The 27,741-nt window shown below is 41.6% G+C and overlaps 1 protein-coding gene across 8 annotated transcripts in view; it reads right to left on the reverse strand.

Moving 5' to 3' along the window:
• Positions 1-977: 977 nt before the first annotated feature.
• The window catches only part of LOC129458829 (putative uncharacterized protein LINC02693), a 44,749-nt gene continuing 17,985 nt past the window's right edge, over positions 978-27,741 (reverse strand). For 3 of the 8 annotated variants that reach the window (XR_010114769.1, XM_063613857.1, XM_055235108.2), the window contains 2 exons: positions 19,348-19,468; positions 978-3,944 (listed from right to left, as the gene is read on the reverse strand). Coding sequence is in view for 5 of the 8 variants with exons in the window: in XM_063613857.1 (XP_063469927.1) it covers positions 3,706-3,944; positions 19,348-19,468 (360 nt within the window). In the remaining 3 variants the exon portion in view is untranslated. Of the gene's footprint in view, positions 3,945-8,627; positions 8,729-9,493; positions 9,551-15,061; positions 15,298-16,959; positions 17,073-19,347; positions 20,116-27,741 lie in introns of those variants that run through there. The other 5 variants (XR_008649739.2, XM_055235107.2, XR_008649740.2 and 2 more) reach the window with 5 other exon arrangements.

Below are 27,741 nucleotides of genomic sequence, written 5' to 3' on the forward strand. Positions count from 1 at the left end.
ATGCTGAAGCGCTGTCTAGTGTCCTTATGAACAAGAAGGCTGTCATGTGCCTTACAGAGAAAACGCTTGTTAGCCAAGCTTGGTTCAGGTGTGGGTTCTAGTGCTGCAAACTGTGAGTTCAACGCTAATGACAAACACTACAGTGCATCCAGAAAGAGGAAGGGGAGCTTCACCAACCTGTACACGAGGCTGCTCGGGAAAGTGCAAAACTAACACCCATAGTGCGTGGCGAAACCAAGGAAACCATGGAAAAGCAACTACATTTGTGACTTCATGAGATGACGACCAATGAAAGCACAGCGGGTGGCACTGTTGTGAGGAGAGCCAAAAAGAGGCCTTAGCTAATGCTGCCTGGCTGGCACCTTTCGAGAGGCAGCATGGCATGGAAAATGTTAGCTTTTCAGGAGCGGCAGCTCTGTAGATCAGGAAGTACTCTACAGGAAAAGGGTGTGTGGAGAGCAGTTTTCAACACTGATGGGACTGGCTTGTTTTACAGGGATGTTGGAAAATGAACCTATGGAACATGAATGATGCCTTGGCAGTTGAAAATATTGCGACCAGAGGCTTGCAGGAACCTTACCTTGTGTTTCCCCAGAAGCAATACTTCAGCACCCGAGGCGAGTTTACAGAACGTAACCACAGCAAATCACCAGATGGGCCGCGATCCTCACTCTCCTGCTGCGATGGCTGCAGCTCACTCAACCACGATTGCCTGAAGACGCTTTTCCTAGGTGCCCTCTCCCGTCTATCTCATCACTGAGACTCATCCCTTAAACCTCAGCCCCAGTCATCCACAGGAGATGTCTCTGGACCCTGCCTCCATGGCACTGAGAGGTTTCTTATATAGCACTTTTATTTTATTTTTAAATTTGACATACAGTGCCCACACCGTATTTGATTGACACTATGTTTCTGTGTTATGGTATCTAGCACAGTGCCTGACTCATAGGAGCAGAAAATATTTGTTGAAAGAAGCATAAAGTTTAACAATATTTATTCAATTTATTCATTCTTCCTAACAAGTTTCTTGGGCCTTACATTTTTAATTGATAAAATAGAAGTAAATTAACATTCAAATAATAGCTCGTTCCCTGAAATAATCTAGAGAAGGCCTGTTCCCTCTCTTTTTGAGCTACCTGTAATAACATTCTGCTGAGCCAACATGGAGCAGTTCTCCCGGTACATCCTGCTTGGGGAAACCGTGGCAGTGACTGTCATTAATGGGAGTCACAGAGCCCCTCCAGCCTCTAGACTATGCTGCCAAGTCTGCATGGTGAAGGCCCTGAGTCACCACAACACTGAAATTGTTTGAGGTGCTCTGGACCCAGGAAACACTGCCTGGCCATGGAGCACTCTAGTGGAGGAGAGGTGAGGATTACCCCGGTCATGGAGCACTCTAGCGGAGGGGAGGTGACGGATTACCCCGGTCATGGAGCACTCTAGTGGAGGGGAGGTGAGGATTACCCCTGGCCATGGAGCATTCTAGTGGAGGGGAGGTGACGTATTACCTCCTGGATCATGGCCATATGAAAGAAAAAGGTGTGGGGCTCTAGTAAACCAGTAAGTTAACTGAAACTGGGAAAGAGCCAGGTTGGCAGTACGGGGACCTAACCCAGTCTGCAACCCTTTTGTGTGAAAAACCATAGCCATTATCTTGCAACTTCAGAAGCGAAAAGGCATGTGGGTTACAAGACAGCTAAAAGCAGCAGGGCGTTTCCCTTGGGCATGAGAAGAGGAAAGTCCCGGCAGTTAAAATTATTCCAACATATTCTTAGCATATAGCACAAGCTCACCTGCACATAGCCTCATCCAGCACAACCTTATAAAACTTTCCTCCAGACCTTTATCTTTGCAGACAGCCCCTTCTCTGCTGTGCTGCATGTTGCATTCTTGCAATGTATTTTCACAGTTTCTGTAATAAATTTGCCTTTCTTTACTCACAACTGTCTTGGTAAATACCTTTACTACCCACGACAACCCCGGCCCCAGCAGTCGCACCCATGACAAAAGGGGCTCATGAGGAATTCTGCTGGGTCATGTCTGCAATACAGAACCCAGGCTCTAACCAGAGGCAGCCAAGCTCCAGCCATTCCATCGTGAGCTTCTACCATAAGAGGAGCAACCCAGGACATCAGTAGCCTGGGAAGGAGAGAACGGCATTGTCCACAGGGACCTAAAGCCAGAAATCCTGTTTCTGGCTGCTTGACCTGAACATCAAGGTTGCAGACTTTGGCTTCAGCAACTGTTGGCAACAAACTGAACACCCTCTGGGGCAGCCCCCTTGTGCTATCTGGGAATTCTCCTAAGGCCATAGGCACACTGGTCCACAGTGGTGGTGTGAAACCTGGAGTCACCCTCTGTAGCCTGGACACCGGGTCCCTGCCTTTTAACAGACACTACTTTAGGAAGCTGCAGCAATGGATACTGACAGGAATGAAACAAAACATCTCTTACATATGTGTGGAGGGTGCAAACCCACTGAAAACATTTCTCATCCTCAATTCCAGCAAGAGGGGCACCTCAGAAAAACCCAGAAGGGCCCCATGGAGGAACACCAGCAGAGTTTCAGCATGAGAAGGAACCAGAGCCGCCCTGACGCTGAGTTCTCCCTAACCCCAACAGTCCTGGCAAATTGAGCTCATGTTGTCCATGGCTTGTGAGTGAGACCAGATCCACGACTCGCTGATGGGCCACCGAACTGAACCTGGGCTGTATGCAAACATCCCAATGTTTGCAAACATCCAGCATCATCCAGCATCACAGTGAAGGCCCTGCCTTCAGCTGATCCCGCCACCATCTGCAATCCTTTCCCTTTCTTCATGACACAGCCTAGGGTCTCTGCAAATCCAAAGCTGAGGTTTCAGCCATTCCCACATTTAATTCCTCCTGGAAGAGCAGCAGCCCAGAAAATCAGCAGCCTGGGGAGGACCAGGGCCAGGACAGAAGCCACAAGGACAGCCAAGGTGCCTGCCAGTCCCTACCTAACCTGGAAATGGAAACCACCAATTCCAGAACAGCCCCCAGTGTGGCCCTGTGGCGCCCCCATGGCAGCAGCAGCAATGCAGGCACCATAAGAAGCCATTGGCTGCCAGGGCGTGTCCTCCAAGGAAACATCCTCCCCAGGCAGCTCCATCAGGTGCGACACTAGCAGAATTTGCCTGAAGGCATGACCTCAGCCACTCCTTCCTACCAACACCCATGCTTCAGGCCAGCCCGAAAGACCCGGCATGAGCTCAAAGGAGAGTGGGGGTGAAGAAGCCTCACAGGGTGGACATGTGAGGGCCAGGAATAAAATGAAGGATGTATGTGTGCATGTGGGGGGTCAAGTGCATCCCAGTGCTTTCCACGGAGCATGCAGACCCCGAGTACCACAGAGCACAAGGACTCCGAGTTCCATGAATCACACAGACCCCAAGTTCCATGGAGCACAAAGGCCCTGAGTTCTGTGGAGCCAGGAGACCCCAGGTTCCACAGAGCAAGAAGACTTTGAGTTCCACGGAAAATGAAGACCCTGAGTTCCACGGAAAATGAAGACCCTGAGTTCCACAGAGCATGCAGATGCAGAGTTCAGTGAAGCTCAATGAGATGATGCAGGAGATCGGCCAGGAGCAGGACACAAAGAGCTGCTGTGAGTGCACAGCATGTTTGGTCTTGGGGGCCTTTGGCTGTGGAGGTTGAAGGTGCATAAAATGCGGACGCATTTGCTCAACAGGTTTTCAAAGAAGAGGGCGTGCAGCACTTCTGCACACTCAAAAGTATGCCAGGCGGAAGGTTAAATGACAGCCCGCAACCAGCTGGGCAACTAGAGGAGAGGCTGGCTGGCCTGTGCCCACCTGGGCAAAGCTTCAGAGACTGGATGATTTTTTCTGGGGCACTTCTCCCCTCCTCTTCTGGGGTGCTTCTCTTGTCTTTTCTTTCCTGTTTGTGGGGCAGGGGAGATGATTCTGTAGAAATAAACAAAAATAAGAAAACTTAATGGCCAGGCATTTAACATCTTATTTTCTGAGCTTTTGCTAATGATGGATTGTGACTACTGACTTGAGTGCTTCTCATTAGGTTTATCTTAGAGAACACAGGACCGTCATTTCCTAGAGCAGGTTGCATAACAATGATATTAACACCAACAGGCACCACCACATGTGGTTAATTTTTAAATTTATTTTGTAGAGATGAGGCCTCATTATATTGCTCAGACTGGTCATGAACTACTGGGCTCAAGCAATCCTTCCACCTTAACCTCCCAAGGTGCTGGGATTACAGGCGTGAGTCACTGTGCCCAGCCGGGCAGTTCCTTATAAAGCTAAGTATACACTTATCATATGTAAGCTGACAACTTATATCCACACAAAAACTTCCATGTAAATGTTTATGACAGCTTTATTCATAACTGCTAAAACTTGGAGGCAATCAAGATGCCCTTCAATAGGTGAATAGATAAACTGTTTTGGATTCACACAATGAACTATTATTCCTTGATTTAAAACTGAGCTAACAAGCCATGAAAAGACACACAGAAAACTTAAATGCATATTGGTAAGTGAAAGGAGGCCACTTGAATGCTATGTACCATAGAATTCCAACTATATGATATTCTGTAAAAGGCAAAACTATGGAAACAGTAAAGAGAGCAGTAGTTGCCAGGGTTGTGGGAGGGGGAGGGTGAAAGAAAGGAACAAGCAGCTGAGGCACAAGGGATATTTTAAGACAGCAAAACTATTCTGTATGCTGCATTAATGATGGATACATGTCATGTCATTACACATTTCTCAAAATTATAGAAGGTACAACACAAAGAGTGACCTCTAATGAATTTTAGTTAATAATAATGTTTCTACATTGTTCATCAACTGTAACAAATGTACCACAAGACAAGACTGTAAGGGTAACAACAGGGCATGTGGGCAGGAGACTGGATATATGAGAACTCCCTGTACTTTCCACTCATTTTTCATGTAAATCTAAAACTGCTCTAAAAAAAAGTCCAATAATTAAAAAAAAATCCAAAGGACCATCAAGGGTAGAATGGATAAATAAATTACAGTATGTTTATATAATTGAATAAAATGAATAAACTTGCAAGTTAAATGTAATCCCATGGTGGTACACACACACACACTAGAACATATACAAAAGGAAATGAGGAAATTAAAACATTTCATTACCAAAAATCAATTAAATGCAAAAGAAGACAGAATGCAGGAAATGAAGAACAAAAAAGCTATAAGGGATCTAAATAACAAACAGTATATGACAGAAATAAATCTCTCCGTATCAGTAAATAAACAAAACCAAAAGTTGGTTTTTGAAAAGGTGAACAAAACTGACCAAACTTTAGCTAGATTGACTAAGAAAAAGAGGCTCAAAGCCAAAAATAAAAGTGGGGCATTATTACGAATTCTATAGAAATAAAGAATTACAAGAGGTGTATTATAAACAACAGTTTGCCAACAAATAGGACAGTCTAGATAAAATAGACAAGTTCTTAGGTATACAAAACCTACTAGGACTGAATCACGAAAAAACAGAAAATTAGAATAGACCTCATAACTATGAAGAAGACTGAATCAGTCATCAAAAACTTTCTGACAAAGGCCTTGAATCAGATGGCTTCACTGGTGAATCTTACCAAACATTTAAATAACACGAATCCAACTCTTCTAAAAAACTGAAAATCAGAGAACATTTCTAAACTCATTCTATGAGGTCAGAATTACCCTGATACCAAAGTCAGAAAAAAAAGTAGACAAGAAAACTGGAGACACGTATCACTTCCCTGATGCATATCAATGCAGAAATCCTCAACAAAATACCAACAAACTAAATTCAGCAGCATATTAAAATAATTATACACTATGACCAAGTAGAATTTATTCCTGGAATGCAAGGATGGTTGAACATTCAAACATCACTGCAGTAGCAGAATGCAGTGGTAAATCACATGATTATCTCAACTGATGTAGAAAAAGCATCTGACAAAATTTAAACACCCTTCCATGATAAAACACTCAGCAAATGCAGAGGGGATGGAAGCTACCTCAATATAATAAAGACCACATATGAAAAACACACACTAACATCACACTTAATGGTGAAAGACTGACAGGTTTTCTACTAAGATAGGAACAGAGCAAGGAGACCTGCTTTCACCACTTCTATTCAAAATGGCTTGAAAGTTCTAGCCAGAACAATTAGGCAAGAGGAAGAAACAAATGGCATCCAAACTGAAAAGAAACAGGTAAAATTATATGCGTTTGCAGATGATATGATCTTAGATATAGAAAACCCTAAAGATTACACACACACACACCTGTTAGAATAAACAAATTCAGCTGAATGGTACAATAGAAAATCGGTGTACAAAAATCAGCTGTGTTTCTAAATACTAATAATGAATAATCTGAAAAGTAAATTAAGAAAATTCTGTTTACAATAGCATCAAAAAGAATAAAATACTTAGGAATTAACTAAACCAAGAATGTAAAAATCCCAATGATGTCCTGAGCAAAATAGAAAAATTCATCCTAAAATTCATATAAAATTTCAGGATCCAGAATAGTCCAAACAATCCTGAAAAATAACAATGTTGGAGGACTCATACTTCCTGATTTCAAAACTTAGTACAAAGCTACAGAAATCAAAACAATGTGGTGCTGGCATAAAGACAGACATATAGACCAACAGAATAGACTAGAGAGCCCCAAAATAAACTCTCACATATATTGCCAAGTGATTCTTGACAACTCAACAACAACAAAAAACCCAATTGATTCATCTGTGTTGTATATGTTCTATAATCCTATTTATATGATATTTTAGAAAAGGCAGTATTATAGGGATAGAAAATGATTAGTGGTTGCCAAAGAATGCGGTTGGGGAAGGGGTTGACTACAAAGAGGCATCAACAATAGAGAATTTTAGAGGTGATGAGACAGTTCTGTTACTGTGAACATGAATGTATAACTCTATACAGTTGTCAAAACTCATAAAACTGTATGTTACAAAGAATGAGTTTTACTCTATGTAAATTTAAAAGTCAACAAAGATGGTGGGCAAGTCAGATGGAATGCAGTTGGTGACAAATGAATCTTACTGCATTAAAAATTATGACTGACCCATACTGAAGAGTGTGGGGGAAAAAAGTCTTCACCTAAGTAACCTTGGAAAATACTGTTTTGACTGCATACTGTAAGACTCAAGAACTGCACACAAACATACTGTATTCTGGTTGGCAAATTTGTTTCAGGGTATGGGTTAGCCATTCTGAAATGATTTTCCATGTTAGCAAATATATTTTAGAGAATTAGAGCCCAGTTTGTCTCTGTAGGTGAAAGAGTTATAAATAAACAAAGAGAGAATGCTAGAATAAACCCTAAAGTGCTGGACTGGAGTTAGGAATGTCAGTATTAACCCATGTCTATTTTAATGTATCTGTTTAGACAGATATAGATAGGTAGATGCTGAGTTTGTATTCATGCATACATGTTTGGAAACATTCATGTGTTTCCAAACTATGCTGAGAGGGCCTTGAAGCAGTGATATCCCAGTATTAATGAGCACACCCAGTACCCAGATCCTGGTTTCTAAATATCATTCTCCTATAGAAGAAACCAAGGCTTCTTGGAGAAATGACTAATTCTAGGCCTGCCATGAAAAACACAAGATAAGACTAGAGCAACTTGCAGTGCCAGAAAATAAGAAAGTGCTTTTAAAAAACATAAAAGGGTGGGGACATGTCAAAAGAAGCCAACCTGGAAGAGCGCTCTATGACTCAAGGTGGAACAATGTGAGTGGCAAATAATTATGACAGCACTAAATTATAACCAACAACATAAAATAAATATCCACAAGTCCATACTGATATAGAAAAGATTAAATAAATCAGGAAGGAAAGACAAATCTTACTTACAGAAGAATTCCAAGTAATAAATGTTGAAGGAGCACAAATAGAAAACTACCACTAGAACACCACAGTAATCACTACTGCAGGAAAGAGTCATCAACGAATGCAAAAATTGTGGATGAAGAAACAGTATGTTTCTGTGGCCTCAAAACGTCTCCTTCCAAATATTTATTATGTATTTTTCTTTATTTTCCTCTTAATTTCATCTAGAGATCTATGACTGAAGCAAATATAACACTGTGTTGTGGGGTTTATGACATCTGCAGATGTAAAATTTATAGCAACAACAGCACAAAGGATAGGAGATAAATGGTGCTATTCTGTAGTAAGTTTTTCTATTTTACACTCACTGTAATAGTACAATATTAACTCTAGACTGTGAGAATGTTAATGATGCACATTGTAATCCTTGGAGCAATTGCTAAAAAATGAAAAAATGTGTCACTTCAATGCTGATAAAGGAATAAAACAATACAAAAAAGTACTTGTATAAGAATGTTCATAGATCTTTACTATTATGATAGCCCAAAACAGGAAATAACCCAAATATTCATCAACAGAGAAATGTATGAACAAACCACAGTGGTTTCATACAACAGAATACTATTCAGGAATACAAAGGAACAAACTACTAAAACACACACTATGGAGGTGTCTCACAAATATTATGCTGAGACAGCTGGACATAAAAATGTATATTGTATGATTTCAAGCAAAATGAACTTACGGTTGAAAAACCTCCGCAACAGTACTTTCCTCTGGGGGAGTTAAAAATTGCCTAGGAATGAGCATGAGGGTGTCTTCTGGGGATGGTGGAAATATTCCATTCTGAAAAGAGGTGAAGGTTATATAGGTGTATTTATTTTTCAAAGCTGTATAATTAAGATTTGTGTCTTTCAATGCATGTGTATCTTACCTCACCAAAAAAGAACTAAAAAAATAAATAAAATGAGCAGTGGTAGGGAAAGGGCTGAGGTACAGAAGAAACAAAAATGGCACATGATTATTAGCTGTTGAAGCTGGGCCATGGCTCTATTATACAATTTTGTTCATTTTTTATATATTTAAATTTTTCTGTAACGAAAGACTTGCACAGAAAGACAAAACTGATCTATAATGTCAGCTGTTAAGACATTGGTACATTTGAAGAGGAGGGAGGGAGAAAGCACTTGTGGGCCACATGAGTGAGGCTGCTTCTATTTCTTGGTTACCCATGTGTATTAATTTTGTCACAATATACATTGAGATTAAGTGAATGCTTTATGCACATATTTCTATATGCATGTTATATATCAACAAAATATTTAAATACCACATATTTGCACACATAACTTAGTATCTCAGAGTAACAGCAGTGTTTTTTGTTTCAAAGTGGGACACTTCCACTCACAGCATCATCAGATGAACTGTAACATTCTGATGTACCTATTAGTGTCCTAACCCTTGAGTGAGACCCCCTAGGTCTTCCCATTTTTGCCTCAATTTGTAAGTAGTAAGACTCTTATTTCTGACGATGTGATTTTATTTCCCAGCAAAGTCCTCCCCAAACAAAGGCCACAATAACTAGCACAGTGCTCTGCTCATCATACGCACTCAGTACTTGTGAAATTGAGTTGAATCAGAAACAAAACCAGGAGCAGAGGTCAAGTCCTGCAAAAGATAGTACGTAAATAATGTAAATAATGCAAGTAAGACTGAAATGCTACAGCTCGGCAGCAAAGACTTCACATTCATTTGAGAAACCATTTGCTACTAGTTCATCAAAAGACGTTGGTTTCATGCTGTGGTTCTCAATTCTGGCCACACACTGTAACCAGCTGGAGAGCTTTAAACAGCAAGGATGTCTGGATCCTACCCCAGGGCTTCTGATTTCACTGGTCTGTTGCAACTTGGGTTTTGGGAATTTTAAAAGCCCCCTGCCACCCAGGTGATTGTAAGGTGCATCAGGGGTGAGAACCTTAGCTGTGTCTGATTTCCTTGTGTGCTGTGGGGATTTGCTTCATTGCAGCAGCTCAGCTTTGCGGGGAGAGGTGGTGGGCAGTCTTAGAAAATGGCTCTGCCCTGTTAAAATCAAAGGACGGCTTCAAGACGTGCTCAGCTGCTTGACTAAATTGCAGCAGGAGGAAATGTCTTTTCAGCAGATCTATGTTTACATCACTTGCTTTCAGAGTAAGAGGTTGTTTTGGGCACAGCATTTTGATTTAGTCTGTGTTGAAGAGCAGTAATAGCCTACAAATACCAAAATGGGATGAAAAGAATTTCCAAACATGTGGAGTGCTTTATATGTGTTTCTTCAGCCTTCCCTGTATCTACACCCTTTGCAATGCACTTTTACAGCTGCTCCCATCCAGAGTTAGAATCTGTTTCCCAAGACTTGGATCCAGCTGGCAGTTTTGGGCCCAGTCTCAAAAGGTCTTGAATGCTTCTTTTCTTTCAGAACCCTGCCATCTCCATGACAACAAGCCCAGGTTAGCCTGCTAGAGGATGAAACACTTTGGGGAAGAGAACCAAAGTTGCCCAGTCCACAGCCAACTCACTCTCAACAGCAGAGCTGCCTGGTCACCAGCAGCTGACCCCCTTCTCCCATACACACGCATGAGGATTGCTATACCTTATAAAGGTATGGCAGGTTTTATAGGTATAGCAATTAATTTATGGCAGCAGCCTGCCATAAATTGCTGACTTACTCAATCATGAGCTAAATAAGTTTTGGGATGGCTCATTACACAGTAAAAGCTAACTAACACACCCAGAGCTGACAGGAGGCCAGGATTAACAACATGCTGACTACAAGTTAGCTGGCACACTACAGGGACCGTCTAGGTACTGAATTCCTTTTCTCCTTATTAGAAGTTGGGTCCCTTGAATTATGAAGAAGTGCGTGTAGACATGTATGTGCTTAAAACTCACACAGTATCACACAACACAGGAGGAAATAGATGACAGCCTGACCACTAAGGCAAAGGCCAAATAGCAAGGTAAGGCATTTGTCTGCAATCTATTCCTTCCAAATCTAAACTCTGGAGGTCAAGGCTGTGGACAGGTCCCAACTCCAGGGACCCCACTGTCCTCTGATCTCTGGAGGGGAGAATGGCCCCACCAAGCAGCAGATCCGCAGCAGTGGCCTACGTGTGGCCACCTCCTGCTGGCAGCCCCTGCTCTCTCAGGGCACTCTCTCTTCCTTTGGGACTGAGAAGAGATGTGGGTAGGGAGGGGGAGCTCCCTCGATCCTGGCAGAGAAGTGGGGTTCAGGCCCTTCACCTTCCTGAGTTCAGGGAGTCAGAGCTCTCAGAACATCTGGAATCTGGCTGCTTTGAACTGAGATATGCTAGAGGTGTAAAATATGGAGTGAGTTTTAAAGATTTAGGACAAAGAAATGTAAAATGTTTCATTAATAATTTATACTGATCACACATTAAAATGATATTTTGGATACATTGGGTCAAATAAATTATATTATTACAAATCAATTCCACCTGTTTCTCTTTAGTTTCCTTAACCTGGCTATTAGAAAATTTAAAACTACAGACAGGCATAGCTCATATTCTGTTTATATTGGACATGGCTGTCTTAAAGGACTGCCTCCCTTCTGAAGCTCAGGCTGCCTCCAGTCATGATAGAAGGGGAAGTGGAGCAAGGAAGAAAGGAGGTGGGGTGCCACATGCTTTCAAACAACCAGCTCTCGTGTTCCATAGAGCAGGAACTCACTCACTACCACCGGGACAGCACCAAGCCATTCCTGAAGGATCTGCCCCCAAGACCAAAGCACCTCTCACTAGGCCCCACTTTCAACATTGGGAATCAAATTTCTCTCTTCCTTTTTTTTTTTTTTTTTTTGCTAGAGGACAGGAAGGTTATAAAATCTGAAAATTTTAAATAATTTGTAATTTTGTTGTTTCCATTTGTGAACAAACGACTTAATAAAAAATTTAAGATTCAACATTGCAATAAAACACATTCATTTCAATATCACACTGGAATTCAACATTGTTTTGCACGGGGGCTGCAGAAACAATGCAGAGCTTCCTCCTCCTCCAGACCCTCATAGCTCAGCAAGCCTCTCAAGGGCTGCATGCTGGCCACTGTGTTTCCAGTTTTTGTAGATTCTCTTCCTCCCAGGTGATTAAGGAACAAATCCAAAGGTGTTTGAAGCTTCCAGAAAACACAGGATTTTTCTTTCTGTGGCTCACCAGCATTTTAATTGCTATTATCAGCAACACCATATGCAGGCCACAGCTGAGCCAAAACACATGATGAATTGAGTCTGAACTCAAATTGTACCTAATATTTACGGCCATGTGCATTACTAAAAAGGGACATATCTTCCAACAATTCCAGTAAGTTCCCAAGACTTAGTCCACACTGGGTACTAGCCTGTGATGGTGCCCCTGTGCTTGTTACTGGGGGCAAAATGGGACAGTGTTTGCTGAGTTCAGGGCTGAGGGGCTGTGGTGCCATGCAGGGAGCAAAACTTCCCACTGAATAACACTCCTCTGTGAGAGTGGCATGGCAGCCAAGGTCAGCTGGCTCAAGGCAACTGCTTCCTTTTTTCCTAACAAGCAACATTTTCAGGGAAAAACCCCAGCTTCAATGTCGGAAGGTTTTGATGGTGGCTCAGGCCTGGGACTGAATTAAAAAGGAATAAGGAGATAAAATCCACATTTTAATTATAAACAAATGTCTCACTGAAAAAATTCCAGACCTATAAATCCATCTATGTATTAGTTATTGGAGTAATTTAAAATGTGAGGAAATTATAAAGTGTGTGTCCCTTATTATATACTTCTTCCCCCTCCACCACTTTTTAAACATCTAAAGTTCCTAACACATAGATACTCTTTATGAGGAAAAAAACCTACTGACATTGATATAGTTTGAATATTTGTCCCCTCCCAAATCTCATGTTGAAATTTGACCTCCTAGTAAGACCCTGTCTCTCCAAAAAATTAAAAACTTAGTTGGGCATGGTGGATCGAGCCTGTTATCCCAACTAGTCAGGAGGCTGAGGTGGGAGGACCTCTGGAGCCCCAAGAGTTGAATGCCACAGTAAGCTATGGCTCAGCTCAGCCATGGCTTCGATAGTGAGCTATAACTGTGCTACTTCACTCCACCCTGGGTGACAAAGTGAGATTATCTCTTTAACAAAACAGAAGAAAGAAATTTGATTCCCAATGTTGAAAGTGGGGCCTAGGACAGGTGCGGTAGCTCATGCCTGTAATCCCAGCACTTTGGGAGGCCGAGGCAGGCAGATCACAAGGTCAGGAGATCGAGACCATCCTGGTTAACACGGAGAAACCCTGTCTCTACTAAAAATACAAAAAATTAGCCGGGCGTGGTGGTGGGCACCTGCAGTCCCAGCTACTCGGGAGGCTGAGGCAGAAGAATGGCATGAACCCGGGAGGCAGAGCTTGCAGTGAGCTGAGATCGTGCCACTGCACTCCAGCCTGGGAGACAGAGCGAAACACCACCTCAAAAAAAGAAAGAAAGAAAGAAAGAAAGAAAGAAAGAAAGAAAGAAAGAAAGAAAGAAAGAAAGAAAGAAAGAAAGAAAGAAAGAAAGAAAGAAAGAAATTTGATTCCCAATGTTGAAAGCAGGGCCTAGTGAGAGGTGTTTGGGTCTTTAGGGGCAGATCCTTCAGGAATGGCTTGGTGCTGTCCCAGTGGTAGTGAGTTCTTGCTCTATGAAACATGAGAGCTGGTTGTTGGAAAGCGTGTGGCTCCCCACCTCCTTCCTTCCTTGCTCCACTTCCCCTTCCACCATGACTGGAGGCTTCCTAGGGTCCTCACCAGAAACAGATGGTGGTGCCAGGCTGGTACAGCCTGCAGAATTATAAGCCAAATAAATCTCTTTTCTTCATAAATTACCTAGCCTCAGGTGTTCTTTTATAGCAACACAAAATAGACTAATACAGACATCAATGTGAATATTTAATATTGGAAAAAATTTTTTCATTTTCTATTTTGTCTGTATAGCTAACATTAAAGAAGCCAAAGATATAGAATGCTACATCTCAGATATTGCATTTTGTAAAAAACATGAAGGTAAAATCTTTGTTTCTTCAATTACTAATCAATGATAGTTGTACTTTGCCAATTCTATGCATAATACAGTTCCATGAACCGTGGGGAGATGGAAAATAACCACGTCCCAGCCTTCCAGGCAACTCCCTGGAAGGAATGGCTTGGTGCTGTCCCGGTGGTAGTGAGTTCTTGCTCCATGAAACATGAGAGCTGGTTGTTTGAAAGCGCGTGGGGTGCCTGGAAAGCTGGGACAGGTAAGATTGCATCCCTGTGCTCTGCAGTGTCTGTCACACAGCAGGCACTTAATGAGAAGGCTGCTGAATGAAAGGACACTTCCAACCAGCCTGGAGCCCAAATGCAGGTTCTCCCTGAAGTTCTGACCTCACATTGTGGGCTTCCATGCACATGTCCACACCACCCGTGCACCCACTTCCTTCCTGGACCTGAGCAGAGCCCCACTTTCCAGCTCCTGCCTGTGAGGGGATAACCAGGCCCCTGGGACCCACAGCTCCAGCAGCTGGAATTCAGAGTTTATGACCTGCTGTTTTCCACATTCCCCCTCCCTCCCCCTCAGGACCTGCACCCCGCTGCACTGCACCTTCTATTCTGCTGTCATGGCCCAGAGCTCTGTTCATCTGCTTCAAGAAGCTCTCCCCCCCGCTTCCTGCCTCCCCTCCTGCTGGATCTCTTTCATTGGTTCTTGTTCCGTTCCCTCAGTAAAAGAACTCTCCTTCCACTCTGCCTCATTCACATTCACTTGGAAACCAAAAATTCACCCCACAGCTTAGTATTCCCAGTTGTGGAAAAATTCAGGCACCTTCTGGAATGAGACAAATGTGAAGAAGCCAGATATGAAAAAACACTTATATGGATTGATTTATATGAAATGCCCAGAGAAGACAAATCTATTGAGATGGAAACTAGATTTGTGGTTGCTTACAACTGGGTTAGGGGGTGGAGGGAAAAACAGGGTGATAGCTAAAAGGTACAGGACTAATAAAAATGTTGTAAACTTAACCATGGTTTTGGTTGCACATATCTGTGGTTATGCTAAACCCTAGCAGATCATAAGGTATGTGAATTTTTCCTCAATAAAGCTGTTTAAAAATAAAAAAAAAATAGGCTGGGCACAGCAACTCACCCTGTAATACCAGCACTTGGGGAGGCTGAGGCAGGAGGATTGTTTGAGGCTGGGAGTTCAAGACCAGCCTGGACAACAGAGTGAGACCCCATCTCTACAAAAGATTTTAAAAATTTAGCCAAGCATGGTGGTGCACACTTGTAGTCCCAGGTACTCAGGAGGCTGATGCGGGAGGATCACTTGAGCCTGAGAGGTGGAGGCTGCAGTGAGCGGTGATCATGCTACTGCAATCCAGCCTAGGAGACAGAGAAACATCCCAACTCAAAAAAAAAATTATTACGAACTATTTTATACATACAAAATTACACAGACACACACACATACACAGACTCACATAAAAGTAAAATAAATACATTGTACCCATCACCTACACCACTACATTTGAAGCCATCTGCATGGTTGGCCCTTTTGAAATGTAACCCCATCTAGGACAATCATTCATCTGAAGCTTTAAAAAAAGTATTATTTCCCTGACTTTCATTATACTTTTATTACATAGTATCTCTAAATAATATAGTTTCTCTAAATAATATACTGTTCAACTTTGTAAGTTTTTACACTTTCTATAAATGTGCTGTGTATCTCTGTAACTTGCATTACTCATTCCACATTGTATTTTCGAGAGCCTTCTGTTTTAAGTAGTTTCTTGTTCAATTCTATATATTGCTTACTAATTAGCCTTTAAATTGAATATACTAAGACCTGCTGGAGAGAGAATTCTTGTGGGATAATGAGCATAAAGTGCTTAAAGCAGTGCCCCATTCATTATAGGTATTCAATATTATATATGTAATACTATACACAATATTTTAATACTGAGTAATTATATACATATTATGATTGCTCCTTTCTTTGTGGATGTACATTATTTCATCAACTGCACTATGAACTAATAGTTTTCTTTCTTTTGGGGGAGGGGGCAGGGTCTGGCACTGTTGCCCAGGCTGAAGTACAGTGGTGCAATCATGGCTCACTGCACTGTAGACCTCCCGGGCTCAAGGATCCTCCCACCTCAGCCTCCTGAGTAGCTGTGTCTATCGGCAGTGCCACCACTCCCAGCTAATTTTTAAATTATTTGTAGAGATGGGGTTTCACCATGTTGCCCAGGCTGGTCTCTTAACTCCTAGCTCAAGTGATCTGCCCACCTTAACCTCCCAAAGTGCTGAATGATGTGCATAGTGGTGCAAAGTGCACAGTGGTGTGAGCCACTATGCTGGGCAAGAGTTTTCAAACTACAGTAAAATTCAAGTTACAGAGACCTTTGGGAAATGCCTCATTCTAGGTATTTGAAGCTTCCAGATAGATAAGATTAAAAATTTTTATGTACTAACTTGTTTCTAAGTGTATGCTTTTACATTTAAACAAACTAAAAACATGAGCTTTATAAAAAAATTTCAGCCATTTCCAAATTCTCTTCCAAACTTGTTTAGAAACATACATGACAGAGCTTTGGTCGGATTGTGCAAATTGTTGTGTGTTCTGTTTTTAAAATATTACTTAACTTGTACACTTCCACACATTGGAATGGCACATCATTGCCATTTCCAATACGTTCCTGTGCTTCACCAATTTCCATAGCTGCCAGAGGGAGAGCAGCCCAGGTGACAGGAAATGAAGTTGTCTGGCTCCGAGTCTTTACCAGGAGGACTTCTGGGATCCAGAGTCTTTGCATGGAGCAGATGACATATTCTTAGAGGCCATTCATTTTTTCCACTGTAGCTGCTAGTGCCAGTTTCCACTCCACTGCCTGAGGGCAGGTTGATCTTGTAAGCCCTCACCGACGGATTTGTGGTCACTGCCTGGAACCCTGTGCCAAAGAGGACTGGGAAGTCCCGTTCAGGAGGGAATCCTCTGACTTATTACTGGCATCTGGGGATCTCCCAGCATGGCTGTCCTACTTGTAATAAGGTGATGTCAAATGACTGCAGGGCAGTGCTCCGGTTCCCATGAACACATCTGGTCACTCTGGGAGCTTCTGAGTCAGTGAGCTCTCCTCTTACATCCGGATACACTGTTGTTTGCAAAAAGATATTTTTATAGGCAAGGTATTTGTGTTTTGGATTTGCACCCTGATGCAGGCATTAATTTGTTTAAAAGGATAATTTACATTTTCAGGAAGCTGAACATCTTTAAAATCTCTTTTGATTATTTCTAGTTTTATTGCATTATGACCCAGAAATGTGTACAATTTTTGTTCTTGTATACTCACTAAGGATTCTTTTCGTTTTCAGAGTAAGACCAAAGGTATTTCTATTTGTTTGCAAGTCTGTTGGCTCAGTTTCTAAAGAGTTCATTTTGTTTCCACGTTCTTTTGAGTATATACATACAGGTTAGTTATGTTTCCAGTTGTTTTTTTTTAAACAAACTTTTCTGGCCCTTCAATCTCTCAGACTTTTCCTTCCATGCCTTATGCTGTGGGTAGAGTCTATGATCTAATGTCTGTCAGTTAAGATTGTTTTCAGCTCTGGAGACCAGAAAATCTGACCCACATAGGAAGAACAAGCAAGGGTAGGAGATGAGGTTGAAGAGGCAGGCACCAGGTTGTCTGAGCTTTTATTCTACTGCAATGAGTAGACAGTGGCAGGGTTTACACAGGGGTGGGGGTATGCCTATATCATGTTTTAATATTTTCAAGAGATCACTCTGGATGCTTGAGGGGAGGCTGGACTGTAGGAGGGCAACACAGGATACAGGGAGGTTGGAGGATCTTTGGCAGTAGACCAGTAGGAGAGGAAGGTGACTGAAACTGGTTGTAGAAATGGAGATGGTGAATCAGGATGCTGGTTGCAATCAAGAGCCACAGGACTTGCTGTGTGGTTGCATGGGCGTTGGGGGAGAAGGGAATAGAGTCAGGGATGACTCTTGGTGCTCCCCTCAGGGAAGAGGACCCAAGCCTAGTGGTTATCAACAGATGAATGGTATTTAAAGCTATGAGACTGTGTGGGATCATTCTGAGGGGATCACTAGAGATCTGGTGGAGGAGGAGCAGGAGGATGAAGATAAAGGTGAGAGGGAATCCAGGAGGGAAGGTCTTTAAAATGCAGAAGAAAGGGTGGAACTCCTCAGTTGTATCGTGTGTCAAATGCAGCTAAATGACTGAGATAAGTCTTTTCAGCAAAGTACCCTGGAGAAAAGCTAGAAAGGAGTGGGTTCAAGAGAGGACAGAAGGTGAGGTAGCTGCATGGAGCAGAGAAACAGAATGGTAAATGGAGAGAAATCTGGGGTCAAAGAAGGTCTATTTGTTTAACGCACAGCATTAAGGAATGCTTGTGTGTGGACACTAGCAAAAAATCAGTACAGAGAATCCCAGAATTCTGGGGTCATAGCCCGAAAGGACTCCTCAGCTCCAAATTTACTTGAAGTTACAGCTTCCATCTTTAAATTAAATGGGATTTTTTTTGCCATCTATTTCATAATACAGGATGTGACACAGAATATACCCGAAATTATTACTTTCCTGGAAGAACACATCTTAGTTTTTAATATCTAAACTGTATAGCAGCTATTTATCTCACAAAACATTTTTCAGGCTGGGTGCAGTCGATGACTCACGTGTGTAATTCCAGCATTTTGGGAGGCCAAGGCAGGAAAACTGCTTGAGTCTAGAAGTTCGAGACCAGCCTGGGCAATGTGGGGAGATGTAGTTTCTACAAAAAATTTAGACATTAACAGGCATGGTGGCACACACCTGTGGTCTCAGCTACTGGGGAGGCTGAAGCAGGTGGATCGCTGGAGCCCCTATCGTGGTGTAGTTTGGGCAAAAGAGCAAGAACCTGTCTCAAATTTTTCGGCTGATGGTTGTAGACATCATGTTTGAGCTTTCAAAAATTACAACACTTTAAACTAAATAGTTTGCTGGAAAAGCCACATGTTGCTTCCAGAAACAACTGGTAGACCATCAGGATCATGACAGTCACTTCAAAAAGCTTTGGTGTGTTGACAAAGGGGAGGTTCACGTGTGATGTTGCTGGTCTCAAGCCACAGCTACTGCATCCAAGGCAACTGCATGTTAACAACCATATCAAATGTGGGTGACCAAGTGGCAACATTTAAGCATTTTACATCCTAACTTATGTGCAACTTAAACCTACTGCCACACTTTGAGTTAGGAAATTGGTAGGTTTTTTCTATTGACTTGCTCAAGTGCCCTATAATTTTTCCTATTTAAAATAATGGGAAACAAGTTTTCAGTTTTTTTCTCAGAGAAAGTCTGACATTTCAGGCACGACAGTTATTACCAGCAGAAGAGTTTCCAGCCTTTTCATCGTAAAATTTTAATTACTTACCTTGGAAATTACTTAACTGCGTTCCTTTCAAATCTGGTAGTAAAATGGGTGCTCCAGAAAGATGTGGCACGGATATTCTGCTGCTTTGCTCGTCCCTGCACAGACCTGGGGCTTGAGAAGCCTGCAGCCACGAAGTACAGGACGTCATCAGAATGGAAAAGTGACCCAGGTGGTCAGGCAGGTGCAGTGCTGGGGCGCAGAAGTGCAGCCTGTGCACGGCGGGTGGGAGGCCCGCGAGCTCGCTGGGGCTCGGGACTGTGTTCTTACCGCCGAGAGGCCCATACAGGACAAGGAGGCCCCGACCCAGGCTGTTGGAGCCCGCGAAGCGGGGGTGAAGCCCCAAGGTACGTAAGGGTGGTCACACGTGCGGGCAAGCTTCCCGTCTGCATGGCAAGGGGCTGGGCCTTTCCGTCGTGATTTTTCTCCCATTATGCCGGGCGCGTAGCGGGCCCTGGGGCGGCGGGACCGGTGCGGGCGTTCAGCCAGCCCGGGGTCCTGGCGACCGGCGTCGGGGGAGATTCGCAGCAGCCCGAGGGACGGAGAGACGGCAGAAAGGAGTCTCTACTTCCAGGTTCCCAGTGATCGTTATGTTCGTTACAAGCAGTAAACTGACGACTTCAGACACCGGCCAGGAAGCTCCGCCTGCAGTTCTCAAACAGCCAGCCCCGCCGGCCAGGCGCACCGCGCATGCCTCAGGGGGCGGTGTGGGGCGGAGGGGACGGGACGGGGCGGGGCAGGGCGGAGGGGGACAAGGCGGAGCGGGGCGGGGTTGAGGGGACGGGGCGGGGGCGGGGGCGGAGGGGCGGAGGGGGCGGGGTGGGGGGCAGAGAGGGCGGGGCGGAGGGGGCGGGATGAGGCGAGGCGAGGGGGAGGGGACGGGGCGGGGATTGGCGGGGGTGGACCCGCCCAGCGCTGAATCCAAATCGTATCTAAGCTATTTTTTAGCTCTGACATCGTATACATCACTGCATACGTGAATAGCATGCCAAATACTGTATAAAACAATATTGATTTTTTTCTTCTCGGGAGGTACTATATAAATAAAGTATGTACATCATATCTAATATCAGAACATTCAAATCCCATATTGAAAAGTTTATAAACTGACCGTAATCCTCTAATTCTATTTAGCAACAGTGCGTTCCTTCTCAGTCTTCACTTTTAAAATATCTAAGAGGCTCTATGGCTAGAGGCTTTTTCTTTTTAAACCCAACATCCTTTTTCACATTTATTAGTTTAGTACTTTGGTTTTACTCAATAAAAAGGTGGGGTTAAAAAATCTGAATTATTCTGCAATGTTTCAGGCAACAGAGGCTGAAAACAGCACTGTTAAGGCGGGGGGATAATTCTTACACTCCGTGAGTCTGCTTATTTAATTTTCATTAAATTTCCAGAATAATAAGCGTAGGATAGCTAACGTTTGTCTTTGCGTCATAGATTAGTTAACCTTTACTGAATTCACACTATGGCATCAGAGATTTAATCTGCATTTCCTAATTCTTATAAATTAAAGCTGAAGTTTAAGCTTCATTCGCACATCAGAAATACCACTTGCCCTGAATAAATAATGTTTTTAGAAGTGAGCATTCCTGGTCTCCCTGTTTGTCAAGAATTCTCTTCTTTTTTCAGCTGCTACTCTGCTAAGACAGAGTTAGTCCCTGAGCTATGTTATCAGTTCAAGTCTTTGCAGAGAGCGCTGTATTGTGGGGGAAAAATAAACGTGGTTTTCAAAAAAGGAGAACATTTCTATAACGTTGAGACTTTTAGTAATCAGGGCTATTGATGTCAGATGGCTGTTGGGATAAATGACATCATAAAAAATACAAAATTTAAAATTGTGTTTGTTTATGTTGGTTTGTTTTCAGATTTCTTAGTAGTAAAGGGGCTGTGTTTTCACTCAGGCTTATATGATGATGACATTTCTCAGACCAGCAGCTATCTGCTAGCATTCTGTCCTGGACTTGGGGTGCATCTGTGACAGTAGCTGGGCCTGTCATCCAGTGAATAGCTCATAGTTGACTCCTCTCCATCAGTATAAGCATGGGTGTGGGTGACTGCATGGTAGAGGGGGCCAGGGTAGCCAGGGACCAGAGGTTAGTGAACCATTGGGTAAGATGTATAACTGTTACTCAGGCTCACAATTTTTCAACTTTTTCAGATAGTGATAACAAGAAAGTCCATCCTTGCCAGTGTCAGTCTCTGTTTTAAGTGTTATTCATATATTACCGCATTTAATTATCACGCCAACCCTATTAGAAACTGAGGCTCAGAATGTAAATAGGCTACTGAGGTCACATTGCTGGTGGATCTTAATCTCAGGCCAGTTTGGCTCCTAAGTGTGTGTTCTCACTCTATTGCTTCTGGAACAGGAAAGAATATATGGATACTGTAAATTGTTAAAGAACAAGTTGAAAGAATTTTATTTCCGGCAACATGGGCTGACAAGGAGCAAAAAACAACAAAAACTTCTGGAATACATATTAAGAACCATTTTTAAAAATGTATCAATGAGCTGCAAAATAATTAAGAGTTCACAGAGGCAAAAAAATTAAAATTAAAAAGTGAAAGTAGAAACCCAAAGAAGTAATTAGATGCCATTTTTCACCCTTAAGATAGTTGCCAAGTGTCATACTGAAACTCTCTTTTCATAGTCTGGGATGAGGATGGGGCAGCAGAATAGCAGACAAAGTTTAGATCCTGTCCAAGGTGGGAGGGTTAGGAAAAGACATCAAAAAGTAGGACACCAAAAAGATCGGTTTAGTGTAGGAGGGAACTATGAATCAACCTGTCTGCCTCCCCTGTCTTCTGCCCCCTCAATCCCTGCAGCCCTTGGAACAGCAGACAAGATTGTCCATCCTGAGGGAAAACATCTCTCCTGAGAGTGTGTATACATTAATATATAACCATGGGCAGCCTTTCCACTGGTGGCTTCACACACAAGCTGTAAAATCTAAAAAGTCCCAAGCTGCAAATTTAAAGTGACATCAGGTTTTTAATGCCTTCCAGGTGCCTGGCAAAAGCAAAATGGAAGACAGCTTCAAGGAATGTAAGTTTTTAATCAAAAATTACAAACATGTATAATGGGCAAGAGCCAGCAGAAACAATGTACAGAGGAAACAACCTACAGAGACTTAAGATATTAGAGTCACCAAACATCACATAAAGTGCATCTTACACGTAAAGAAACAAGCGGATTAAAGAGCACGAGTATGAAAATAATCAAGTAGATTGAGAAAAATTACCAAATAGAAATCTAGATTTGAAAAATACCATAATTGAAACGGAAAGTTTAGTGGATTAGTGTCACAGCCAACTAGATATTACCAAAAAGAGAATAATGGATACGAAGAAATAAATACATTTTTAGACTTCTAAAGACTTAAGACTTTCTTACCTGGAGACCTGCACTACAAGAAAAATTAAAGGATGTCTTTTAGGCAGTAAGAAGGATACCATATTGAAATCTAGATCTGCACAAGGGAATGAAGAGCACTGGAAATAGTAACAACATGGACAAATATACGATTTGTTATTATTACTTAAGCCTCTTTAAAATGTAATTGTTTAAACAAAAATAATAAACTACTATGGAATTTACGACGTGTAAAATAAAACGGATGACAGTCATAGCTTAAACACTAGGAGGGAAGAAGTATACTGATGTAAGTTTCTTATACTAAAATGATATATTATCACTTGAAGGTAGACTGTGATCAGTTGAAGACATGCACTATAAACCCTAAAGCAACCACTAAAATAACAAGCCAAATAATTGTAGCTGTTCAGGAAAAAACAAGCAATCTCATCAAAAAGTGGGCTAAGGACATGAATAGACAATTCTCAAAAGAAGATATACTAATGGCCAACAAACATGAAAAAATACTCAACCTTGCTACTTATCAGGGAAATGCAAATCAAGACCACAACACGATAACACCTTAATCCTGCAAGAACGACCATAATAAAAAAATCAAAAAATTAAAATAGATGTTGGTGTGGATGTGGTGAAAAGGGAACACTTTTACACTGCTGGTGGGAGTGTAAACTAATAACAACCACTATGGAAAACAGTGTGGAGATTCCTTAAAGAACTAAAAGGAGATCTACCACTTGATCTCGCAATCCCACTTCTGGTTATCTACCCAGAGGAAAAGAAATCATTACATGAAAAAGATACTTGTACATGCATGTTTATAGCAGCATTCACAATTGCAAAAATAAGGAACCAGCCCAAATGCTCATCGATCAACGAGTGAATAAAGAAAATGTGGTATATATGTATGTATGTATGTATGTGTATATGTATATATACACATTCATACAATGGAATACTTCTTAGCCATAAAAAGGAACGAAATAATGGCATTTGCAGCAACCTGGATGGAATTGGAGACCATTATTCCAAGTGAAGTAACTCGGAAATGGAAAACCAAACATTGTATGTTGTTACTGGTAAGTGGGAGCTAAGCTATGAGGATGCAAAAGCATAAGAATGATACAATAGACTTTGGGGACTTGGGGGAAAGGGTAGGAGGGGGTCGAGGAATAAAACACTACGCATTGGGTACAGTGTACATTGCTCTGGTGATGGATGCACAAAAACCTCAGATATTGCCACTAAAAAACTTACTCATGTATAAAACACCACCTGTTCCCCACAAAAACCTATTGAAATAAAAATAAAGAAGGGTAAAGAGGAACCAGAAAAAGAAATTGAAAAGCAACCAGTAAAGGAGAGTATGATGTTCACAAGGCCAAAGGAAAACATTATTTCAAGAAAATGGTGGCCAATTTTATCAAATGCTGCTGAAAGTTGACATAAAATGAGACCTGATAATCAGCCATTGGATTTAGTAAAGTGGCTAGCCCTGATGACCTCACAAGAGTCCTTTGGGTGAAGTGATAAGGAGAAAGCTTGACTGAAAGGGATTTCTGAGAGAACTAAGTAGAGGGGTTGAATGCAGTAAGCACAGGCAACAATTTCAAGAAGCTTCACTCAAAAAAGGAATGGAGAAAAGGTAAGTAGTTATAGAGGAAGTAGAGTCAAGATTGCTGTGTTTAATGTTCTATAAGATGAGAAAAAATAATAGCATGTTTGCATGCCAATGGAAATATTCCACAGAGAGGACAAAATTGATAACGTAGGAAATACAAGGAAGTATTTCTGGAATAATGTCCTTCGATTGGAAGTTAGGAAGAAGAAATACTGACTTTAGATGATAGATCATTCCATTCATCCATAGTAAGTGGGATACGAGTATATGAGCACAAATACAAGTGGATGGATAGATGTGTTCATGCCAACTCTTAAGGTTGCCTTCATGAAATAAAGGCAACATAGTACTTTTTCTCCACTTAAAAATTTACAATAGTTAATAATGTCATATAGAATTATGTGGAATTCTTGAAATATTCAGTGATTAAAAGATTATTTACTGAAGCATGCATTCTGCAACATATTTTTCTAGGCATTGGAGGTAAACCAGAGACAAGGTTCATACTTTTGTAAAGTGGGGGCAGATATATATCACAGGGCACATAGCAAAGCCAGCTTTCATAGGGAAGTGAGGAGTCAAGTTCAGAGAGAGCAGGCCCCGGGTCCACCATTCTTTCAATATCTACAGAACTGGGGTTGTAGGGGGGATGGTTTGAGGTCTTCTAGTGACTAATTTGAACTTGCCATTCCAGATTCATCTCTCCTTCAGTCTTTGCCTACAAACTTAGCTTCAGCGACTGCAAATCTAACCACCCCAGTACAAAACTACACCAACATTCCCATGTGTACTGGTCTGTTGTTTTTTCATACTAACTCCTTAGCCTCAATGCCCTTTTCCCCTTTTCATAGCTTACCATTATTTTAACACCCTACACCAATAACACCTCTTCAGCACCTTTCTTCAAATAAAATGTATTATCTTAAGGTTTACAATTTAAAAAAAAGAATTGTAGGCCAGGCGCAGTGGCTCACGCCTGTAATCCCAGCACTTTGGGAGGCCAAGGAGGGCGGATCATGAGGTCAGGAGATTGAGACCATCCTGGCTAATGTGGTGAAACCCCATCTCTACTAAAAATACAGAAAATTAGCTGGGTGTGGTGGTGGTGGGCACCTGTAGTCTCAGCTACTTGGGAGGCTGAGGCAGGAGAATGGTATGAACCCAGGAGGCGGAGCTTGCAGTGAGCCAAGATCACACCACTGCACTCTGGCCTGGGCGACAGAGCGAGACTCCATCTCAAAAAAAAAAAAAAAAAAAAAAAGAAAGAATTGTGGCCATTTGACAAGAGAGATAAAATGAGATAAAATGGTATGATAAAAATACTTGATTAATTCAAAGGAAAATGGAAAAAGGAAATAAAAAACAGATGAGATGAATAGAGAACATATGCAAGGTGAGTGGCTCAACCTAATCGTATCAGTAATCACATTAAATGTAAATAGTCTAAATACCCCAACTAAAAGGCAGAGAGTGTCAGATTACATTGAAAAACTAAGACCCAACTATATTCTGCCTATAATAAAGGCACTATAAATATAAAGACACAAATAGGTTAAAAGTATAAAGATGGAAAAAGATATACCATGCTAACATTAGTCAAAAGAAATTTAGAGTAGCTATATTAATATCAAAATACATTTCAGAGCAAAGAATTATTTCTAGGAATCAAAGGTTATTTCATACTGACAATGTGATCAGTGAAGAAGATATAACAATCATAAATGTTTTTGTACCTAATAAGGCTTCAAAATGAATAAAAGAAAAACTAATAAAACATCAAAGAGAAATAGAAAAATGCACAACTGTCAGATATTTTAACATCCCTCTCTCAATAATTAATAGAACAAGTGGGCAGAAAATCAGTAAGAATGCAGTAGATTTGGCCAGGTACAATGGCTCACGTCTGTAATCCCAGCACTTTGGGAGGCCGAGGTGGGCAGATTACCTGAGGTCAGGAGTTCGAGACCAGCCTGGCCAACATGGCAAAACCCTGTCTCTACTAAAAATACAAAAATTAGCCAGGCATGTGGCAAGCGCCTGTAATCCCAGCTACTTGGGAGGCTGAGGCAGGAAGAATTACCTGAACCCAGGAGGCACAGATTGCAGGGAGCCGAGATTGTGCTGCTGCACTCTAAGCTGGGCTACAGAATGAGACTCCATCTCAAAAGCAAACAAACAAACTAACAAAAAATAATATAGTAGATTTGAACAACACTATCAGCTAACTTGACTTGATATTTGTAGAACACTTTGCTCTACAATAGCAGAATACAGATTTTTCCCAAGTGCCCATGGAACATTTATGAATCTAGACCATATTGTGGCCCATTTTTAAAAGTCTCAATAAATTCAAAAGTATTCATCATACACAGTATGTTCTCTATGGAATATACTGCATATGACGCATTAGAATTAAATTAGAAATCAGTGACAGAAAGATCCTTGAAAATCCCCAAATAGCTGACATCTAATATACTTCTAAATAACCCATAGGTCAAAGGAGAAATCTAAAGGAAAATTAGAAACCAATTCAAAGTGAGTGAAAATAGAAAACAACATAGAATATATGGGCTGTCACTAAAACAGTACCTAGAGGAAGATTTATGTCATTAAATATTATATTAGAAAAGAAGAGAAGTCTCAAATCAGTGACTTCAGTTTTCACTTAAAGATGAGGAAAAAAAGCAAATTAAATCCAAAGTAAGCAGAAAAAAGGAATAATAAAGATCAAAGTGGGAATCAGTGAAAGAAAATAAGTTAGAGGAAAATCAATGAATCTCAAAGCTTGTTCTTTGGGAAATCAACAACATTGATACATTTTCAGCCAGATTGATCAGGGAAAAAAGAGAGAGAAAATTACCAGTAGAAGGTATAAGAGAGGTGGCATCACTAAAGATTCTACAGATATAAAGGGATAGTAAAATAACATTAGGAATACTTTTATGCCAATTAAATTCAACACCATGGATAAAATTGACAAATTCCTTGAAAGACAAATTACCAAAGTTCACCCAAGAAGAAATAGATAATCTGAATAGCCCTGTATCTATTAAAGAAACTCAACTTGGTTTTTACACTTGATCTTAGGTAAAAGGCCTAGAAGTGATGCAAAGTGTTGTTTTAAAACCTCCCTATAGGCTAGGCACAGTGGCTTATGACTTTAATCCCAGCACCTTGGGAGGTTGATGCGGGCAGATTACCTGAGGTCAGGAGTTCGAGACCAGCTTGGCCAACATGGTGAAACCTCGTCTCTACTAAAAATACAAAAATTGGCTGGGTATGGTGGCAGGCACCTGTAACCCCAGATACTTGGGAGGCTGAGGCAGGAAAATTGCTTGAACCTGGGATGGGGGGGTGTTTCAGGAAGTCAGGGACCCTGAATGCAGGGACTGGCTGAAGC

This window comes from Symphalangus syndactylus, chromosome 19, assembly GCF_028878055.3.
Source record: "Symphalangus syndactylus isolate Jambi chromosome 19, NHGRI_mSymSyn1-v2.1_pri, whole genome shotgun sequence".
Classification (NCBI taxonomy): Eukaryota; Metazoa; Chordata; class Mammalia; order Primates; family Hylobatidae; genus Symphalangus; species Symphalangus syndactylus.